Source organism: Palaemon carinicauda, chromosome 34 (assembly GCF_036898095.1).
Source record: "Palaemon carinicauda isolate YSFRI2023 chromosome 34, ASM3689809v2, whole genome shotgun sequence".
Classification (NCBI taxonomy): Eukaryota; Metazoa; Arthropoda; class Malacostraca; order Decapoda; family Palaemonidae; genus Palaemon; species Palaemon carinicauda.
The window spans coordinates 19128883-19138145 of NC_090758.1; the positions used below are offsets into that span (position 1 = coordinate 19128883).

Here is a 9263-nt window from a genome sequence, read left to right on the forward strand (position 1 = left end):
CCCCCAGTTTAAGAATCACTGAGTTAGACAGTGGTTCCCAACCCTGGGGTCACGGGGTCGGCAAGCAATTTTCTTGGGGTCGTGAAGGCATGATAATAATATAAAAGGTGTTGGCCGATATCATTGGATTAAGAGGATTCAGTAGGCTTTACCAGAAAATTTTTCCATTCCTACCTACGGTGGTATATATAATTCTAAAAGAGCAAGGATAGAAAGACCATACCCAAACTGAGTTGTTTCACTTTATTGCATATACCTTAATCTGACGATCAACTGGGCCGATCGTTCACGTGTACATACATTACATTGCTGTCTATTGGCCTTTCTCAGATCTTTTTGTACAGAGAAAGTTTAATAAGAACGATTATCTCTGTGGAGTGTACGTATACGGTTTATCCATAGACTTAACAAAGCTGTATTTTATATCTGGTCTCATCCTGTGTTTTGTATACATCAACACAAACACACACACACACACACACATATATATATATACATATATATATGTATATATATATATATAAATATATATATATATATATATATATATATACTGTATATATATATATATATATATATATATATATATATATATATATATATGTATATTTATATATATATTTATATATATACATATATATATATATATATATATATATATACAGTACATATATATATATATATATATATATATATATATATATATATATATATATGTATATATATAGTATATATATATATATATATATATATATATATATATATATATATATATATATATACAGTACATATATGTATATATATATATATATACAATATATATATATATATATATATATATATATATATATACTGTATATATACATATATATATATATATATATATATATATATATATATATATATATATATATATATATATATATATGTATATATATTGCATTTATATATGTCTGTTTCTGATTATCTTTGTTAATTATAGAGATTGCATTTGGTATGACTGTGTCACTGTGCTACCCGTCGGCTTGAACAAACAATGAATTTGTATTTGGAAATTTATAGGTATGGAGCATTGTTATGTTCAAGATTTTTATAAATTTCATTATTCAAGTTTATATTTTCGTTTGTATTCGTGTAATAGAAAGTTTTTGATATTTGAATTATCTATTAATCATGATATTTATTAAAAACTATATTTTAACTACAATATAGGAAACTCAAAATAGTCATATATGACGAAAATATTGTTGTTTATAGACCTAAGCTTCAGTAAGACATGCACATATAAGGCAGAAATGACAAATGAGTTGTTGGTGATTTCTGAAAATGCAGATACATAGTATAGTCTAATATTCCTTAAAAAATGTAAATGAAGGAGATAAGGAGAGAAGTGTGTAAGTGAATGTATCTGTGTATATGCATGTGTTTGTGCACTACACACACACACACACACACACACACACACACACACACATACACACACACATATATATATATATATATATATATATATATATATATATATAAGACACAAATGCAGACACATTTGTTTTCATAATCATACGTTTTCATAGCATTTTCCCTGCTATCATCATAGTTATCATTATCAAGTTTTAATTGACCGATTTTAATCTCTCTCTCTCTCTCTCTCTCTCTCTCTCTCTCTCTCTCTCTCTCTCTCTCTCTCTCTCTCTCTCTCTCTCTCCCTCTCTCATTTGATTTTACAATAGGTTGTTACAATTATGGCAATGGCAAACAACAAAGGAAAGCAAAAATATATGGTGAACTACACTAACATTGGTTATACTTGCTTTATCTCAGCAAGAAAAGAAAAAAACTCAATTTCTGATGTGCAGTGAAGTGCTCTCAGAAGAATCAAAGACTCAAGATAAGTTAAGACATCATTTTGAGTCGAAAATGGCAAAGCTCAACAAAGAAAGCACATTTTATAAAGAATAAGCATTTGGATCTAAAGAATTCCCTTCTTTACGAAAAAAAAAAAAAAAAAAAAAAAAAAAAAAAAAAAACCGAATGTTATTGGTGAGGAATTTATTTCACCTTTTGCAAAAGACACCGTCATGACATAATTGAAGATATAGGATTTAAATTCTCGGAAATTATAACGCTTTCTAATCATACTGTACATCTCCACTTGATCTCATCACATTAAAAGTTGATGAATCAACATATATAGTTAATCTTCCTCGGTTATTAGTTTATGTCGATTTTAAGGATGAATTTCTTTCTTGCAGACCATTGGAAACAACTAAAGCTCGGGTATACTTAAAAAAAATAGGATAATTTTTTTAAAAAAGTGGACTGATGTAGGAAAATGTCGGTGGTATGTGTAATGATGGTGTACCTTCTATGCTAGGTCGTAGATCAGGGTTCCAACAGAAGGTAAAGAATATTTCTCTAGAAGTTGTTGGAATTCATTGCATGATACATCGTTAAGTATTTTCTGAAGAAACATTGCCGGAGATTTGAAAAGTTATGCAATCAGTTGTTGAAGCAGTTAACTTTATAAAGTCAAATGCATTGAACAACCACTTGTTTGCTAACGTGTGTCATAAAAAAATGGATTCTAAGTATGAAGTTAAGTTAAAAACTAGAGTAAGGTATCTACCAAAAGGTAATACCCCTTTTAGTTGAATAGTGAGGTGAGAGAATTCTTATCCAGGCAAGGAAGAACAGAACCATCCAGTTTCTTAGGTGATATGAGTAATTGGGCTAAAACTGAATACTTATTAGATTTTTTTACAATTTTGAATTCCCTTAATGTTCCTCTTCATAAAGAAAAACTGAATGCCTCCCAAATGAAGCTGGATCTTTTGGAGTAAATGAAGAAAGAAAAATTTGTGCATGTTTCCCTCATTAAATGCATCTGTTGAATAAAATGGCACTGATATTCCATTTGAACAGTTTTCAAAGTTCACTCATTTTTCTTCTTAGAGACCTTAAAAGAGGAATTTAGCCAATATTTTTCAGAAAAGTCTCAGTTGTCCCACCGTTACCTTAAATAAACCCTTTGAAAATGTTCCTGGAAGATATCCATAGGAATTTACTGATCTTATTATATCTGACAGTGCCAAAGCTGGCTTTGATTCCCTAACAGAGATTCAGTTTTGGATAAAGCAGTTACTTCGGTATCCAAATTTGGCTGAAGGTATGCTTAAAATGTTATGCCCTCTTCTTCGACATATGTGTGAAGTGACCTTATCTTTTGTCCTTTTAATAAAGTCGAAGCTGAGAACTAATCTCCATGCTGGAGATTAACTACGTTGTGCTTCATCGAAAACATCACTGCGGATTGAGATACTGGCGATGGAAAAGCAGTTCTAACCATCACATGAATCACATGAACATCATTGCTTATTATCAAGATAATACTTGTGATACTCATATCAATAACATTCTATTATGCAGTGTGTCTTATATAAAGATATTATACATTATACATAAGAGCATTTTTGGATATTTGCTATTCAATGATAAACAGTGTACTTTAATCAATTATATTCTTTTATCTAAAAAATAAAAAATTGAAATATACAGGTAGCCTTGATATTTATGTGGGGTCGCAAAAACTATGATCAAGCTGAGATGGGGTCACCACTGGAAGAAGGTTGGGAACCACTGAGTTAGAGGGTAATTACACTCTAAAACAGATATGTATAGTAAAGAGAGAGAGAGAGAGAGAGAGAGAGAGAGAGAGAGAGAGAGAGAGAGAGAGAGAGAGAGAGAGAGAGCGTTCCAAGAACGAGAAAACTTCGTCAGGGTAATATTACGAATTATAAACCAGGCGAGGCTATTAACTTCGCCTCCGGAACAAACACATAATTTTAATCTCTCTAATCTTATTATTCAACAAAAATAGGGAAAAGGTATGGCCTTATTTCTCTCTCTCTCTCTCTCTCTCTCTCTCTCTCTCTCTCTCTCTCTCTCTCTCTCTCTCTCTCTCTCTCTCTATGTTGGTTTTCACTGTTATTAACATCAACATTATTATACAATATGTTAATATTAAAGATATAAAAAACTTCCAACTGGTACTAGATAAGTATTGTATATAGCCATATTCATATACATATACAAGAACACATATACTATATATATATATATATATATATATATATATATATATATATATATATATATATATATATATATCATCATCTCCTCCTACGCCTATTGAAGAAAAGGGCCTCGGTTAGTTTCCACCAGTCGTCTCCATCTAGAGCAGTGGTTCTTAACCTTTTTACTACCATGCCCCTTATAAGAACTGCCCTTTCCTATCACGGCCCCCTTGCATCTGTAGACTAGTTGAACTCCCAGATTTGTAAAAAAATATAAAAAAAGGGCTTTTCAGTCCATTTACTAAACATGAATTACATAAGTGAGACATTTGACGCTGCTCTCAGTTGTCAGATCTTGAATACATGGTTAGTGAGATATTTGTCACTGCTCTAAGGCTAAGCTACCAGATTTTAAATACATGGTTAGTGAGATATTTGACACTGCTTCTTAGCTACCAGACCTTGAATACATGGTCGAACACTTGACAGTGCATAACGTTCAGGCGGTTTCTGTACATGGTTTTGATATCAACGAGCGAGGAAACTTCAGCTTCACATAGATATATGGACCCAAACAATGTAAGAATCCGACGAGCCTGATGTAAGATCAGAGGATAAACTGAAAGGTATTTGACCCTGAACGTCTCAAAATCCATATCTTTGAAGTCTTCTTTAGCTGTGGAGTTAAACTTCAACTCCAGCTACTTCACCTTGAAATGGGTTCCTGATGAATTTCCAGGCTTCACGCTTGTCATCTATATCTGGGAAGTATCTGATGAATTCTGCTTTCAAGTCACTTAGATGAGTGGTTATTTGTCTGCGAGAGCAGAATCCAAGTTCCTAAAACTGGCTGCATTTCCCTGCTAAACCCGGCATTTCCAGAGGTCGAATAGGGCTATGAAGGCTTGTAGTTTAAGGTTCACATTATTCAATGGTTCAAAAACAATCACCAGGTAAGCTAGAGTTATCTGAAAGCCTTCAGATTGAAAATTGTTATGAAAGTCTGCCTTCTGCTGAGAATCTAGAAATATTGCTACTTCTTCTCGTAGATCATAAAGCCGTCCAAGCATGTTTCCTTATGAAGCCATCGTAGGTTCATGTGAAAAGCAAGGCTCCATGTTTGAATTCTATATCCTTACACAGTAGTTTGAAGAGACGACTGTTAAAGGCCCCAGCTTTGGTGAAGTTGACTACCTTGAGAACCACATTTAAGACATTCTTCATCTCAGCCGGCAAAGTTCTGGATGTTAGGGCTTCACGATGAAGTATGCAGTGTGTACTCATTACAGAGGGATTTTTTTTCTTTCACCTTTGTGACGAAGCGAGACCGCAGACCATGCCTGGCTGGAGCTCCATCAGTACACACCTCTACCGGTGATTCCCAAGAAAGTTAGTTTTCCTGAAAAAAAATTTGATGTATCATGAAAAATAGATTTTGCTGTTGTGCAACTTTCCATCGGGTGACAAAACAGAAATTATTCTCTTATATTGTTGCCTGTCACGAAACATCAGTAGCTGAGAACACTGAGAGGTATCAGTCGCTTGATCACACTGGATGGCAAAAACAGTATTGATTGAAAAACTCTAGATTCTAGAGGTTTTCAATCAATATTTCTCATTTCATCTTCTCCGATTTCACGCTTCAAACTCCTCAGCTATGTAGGCCTGGGTCTTCTAACTCTTCTAGTGCCCTATGGAACCAGTTAAACGTTTGGTGAACTGATATCTCTTGGGGAGTTCGAAGAGCATGGCCAAACCATTTCCATCTTCCTGCCCCCAATGATCTCATTCACATATGGCACTTGAGTATTATGTCTTATTGTTTTATTTCTAATCCTGTCCTGCCATTGAACTGACAATATACTTCTGAGGCTTTGTTCTCAAATCTACAAAATCTGTTGGAGGTTGTTTCATTGTCATACCTCGACTCATGTCCATACAGTAACATAATAAATTTTATAGAAAATTTTACTCTCTTCTAAAATATACAAAACTGGATTTATAATAAGGGATATTTTCTAGTCATATGATAATCAATTTTATATTAAGCCTATTGCATGAAATAGTGGGAAGAATCTATTATTCTAGATGATAATTAAAATAAAGATTGATATCTGTTATTTATGGTAATTGAGACAATAAAAGGGAATTATCATAAGAAATTTGGACTTCTTATTGTTAATAAATCTCTCATGATGTAGCCATTTTTTTTTATTATATACTAAATGGTCTCATTATTATTATTATTATTATTATTATTATTATTATTATTATTATTATTATTATTATTATTATTATTTTACTTCCAGTACCCCCCACACGAATACAGATCATGAGTAACCTCGACCCAGGTCAAGATCTGCAGGGCACAGTCGGGCCTTATACCCTCGGCACAGAGGTCATATATACGTGTCGTGTCACAGGAGGTGAGTAGTATAGTCCTTCATGTTAATAAATTAATGTAATTCTAAATCTAATTCTGATATATTTATCAATAAGCCCATTTTTTTTTTTGTATCTCTGTTAATGATTTTATATCTCCTTTTCTTGACTTGGAATTATTGTTTCTTCAAGTTAATTTACGAAGGAAATTTATTATATGATTTAATATTTTGAAATAGTTTTTGCTATAAATAAATATATCAATAAACTGATATTTTTTCGTATTTTGGTTAATAATTTATTTTTTCCTTTTCCTGACTTTCTTGAAATTATTGTTTCTTCAAGTTAATTCACTAAGGAAATTTATTATATGATTTTATATTTGGATATTTTTTTCTATAAATAAATTCACCAATAAATATATTTTTTTGTATTTCGGTGAATAATTTAATTTCCTTTTCTAGACTTTCTTGATATTATTGTTTCTTTAAGTGAATTTACTAAGAAAATTTAATATATTATTTTACATCTTATATATTGATATTTTTTTTTTTTTATGAATGAATTCATCAACAAACTTATCTTTTGGAGCATTTTAGTTCATAAGTTTCTTTACGTTCTTGAAATTAATTTTCATTCATTTAATTTTGTCAAGGAGCTTCAATATAGAATTTTATATATAGGAATATTTTCATTTAGAATCATATATTGTCTCAAAAAAAATTTAATCTACATAATTTTGGTATTTTGGTTACTAATTATTTTACATTCTTAAAATCCATTTGATAAGGAATTATGGTAGAAAATTTTATATCTAAAAACTTAGTTAGATTAATAAATCATATGATTTTAAAAAATTGGAGCATTGGTAATGGTTCTCTATTGGTTACTCTTATCAAAGTTATTAAGATAATAATTATTATTATCATTAAAGTGATCAAAATTGTATTTTTTATTAAGATTGTTAAAAATTATTATTATTAGTAAAGATTTTAAAGTTATTAAAATTATTATTATCATTAGAATTACAAATTGCTATTATTACTATTCAAATTATTAAAAATACTATTATTAGTAACAAAGATTATTGTTGTTATTAACATTATCATCATCATAAAAGTTATTAAAACTATTTTCATCATTAGGAATACAATTTATTATTATTAAAACATAATATATTATAATTACTTTAAAAATGATACAAATTACTAAAATTATTAAAACTTTTAAGATAATTATAATTAATTAAATTAATAAAGTTATAAAAAATCTTATCAAAATTATTAAAATTATCAAAGTAATTAAAACTTGAAATTATTAAAATAACTAACATGAATAAAAAGATGAATAACTAAGCTTTATTAATAAAAGAGGAATTTAAATGAATACAGTTCGTCTGTCGAAGACTAATGGTAAAAAATGCTGCTTCATTATTTCCGAGTTGGGAATCCTCTAACACTTTTTGAAAAGACAATCCATCTTATTTCTCTCTACAATTCCTTTTCCATTCTTTCCACTGCTCAACGGTATACATCTCTCTTTCTCTCTCTCTCTCTCTCTCTCTCTCTCTCTCTCTCTCTCTCTCTCTCTCTCTCTCTCTCTGTCGTGTTGGCACCCTTTCAGATTTCGCTTGGAATGTCACAATAAGAAACAGTGAAAAGATCAAGAGAAATTATTTTATGTCTCCAGTCCTTCGTGGATGATGACTATTTGTATTATTCTATACAGAAAGAGAGAGAGAGAGAGAGAGAGAGAGAGAGAGAGAGAGAGAGAGAGAGAGAGAGAGAGAGAGAGAGAGAGAGAGAGAGAGAGAGAGAGCAATAATTTTCCATTTTGAAATTATATTTGTCCTTAGGTTATCAGATTGAGCAGATATTAATTGTTCTATATATATTTCTATATATGTATGTATGTATGTATGTATGTATGTATGTAAGTGTATATATATATATATATATATATATATATATATATATATATATATATATATATATATATATATATATTTGTGTGTGTGTGTATGTGTATGTATGTGAGTCTGCGTTATATATCATGGATAAATTACTAGGTAACACACCTTTATTTCCCTTCCAAAGGAAAATTCTTTTAATCCAAAAACCATTTTTCTCCGTCCACCACTAAGTACCTCCTCGTTCTAACAAGCAAATGCATTCAAACGTTTCACATTAAGTAGCCTTCAATTATCCCATTGAAAATAAGAATTAACTTCCTCATTCTCTTGCTTAAAAAAAAAGAAAGAAAAAAAAACATTGACAATTAATTCTGCTTCTGAACACCGGCCAAATTGGGATTTTACGATAGAATGGATATTATATATTTCTCCCACTTTTCTTTTCTTTGATTTGTTATTATATCTTCTCATAATGTCTTTGATTTAAGTGATGTGTTTTTGAAAAAAAAAAAAAATTCTATCTTTATTACCATTGCTACTATTATCATATCTATCTATATTAATGCCATTTATGTTGTTACTGGTAATGTTCTCATTATTAAATTTTTTTCACGATTTGTATTACAATTACCACTATTACTGTTATTACTGCTACTGCTGCTATTATTATTATTATTATTATTATTATTATTATTATTATTATTATTATTATTATTATTCACGTTTTTGTTATACTACTACTACTACTACTACTACTACTACTACTACTACTACTACTAATAATAATAATAATGATAATAATTTTATTATTATTATTATTATTATTATTATTATTATTATTATTAGTAGTAGTAGTAGTAACATAGATCATATACATTGCACTTTTTTAATCGATT

General features: G+C 29.9%; 1 protein-coding gene across 1 annotated transcript in view; it reads left to right on the plus strand.

Annotated features, from left to right (window-relative positions):
- LOC137626582 (protein turtle homolog B-like) overlaps positions 1–9263 on the plus strand; it is a 330400-nt gene that overhangs the window by 252498 nt on the left and 68639 nt on the right. The window contains 1 exon segment of the mRNA XM_068357614.1: positions 6383–6499. Within this exon segment, the coding sequence (XP_068213715.1) occupies positions 6383–6499 (117 nt within the window).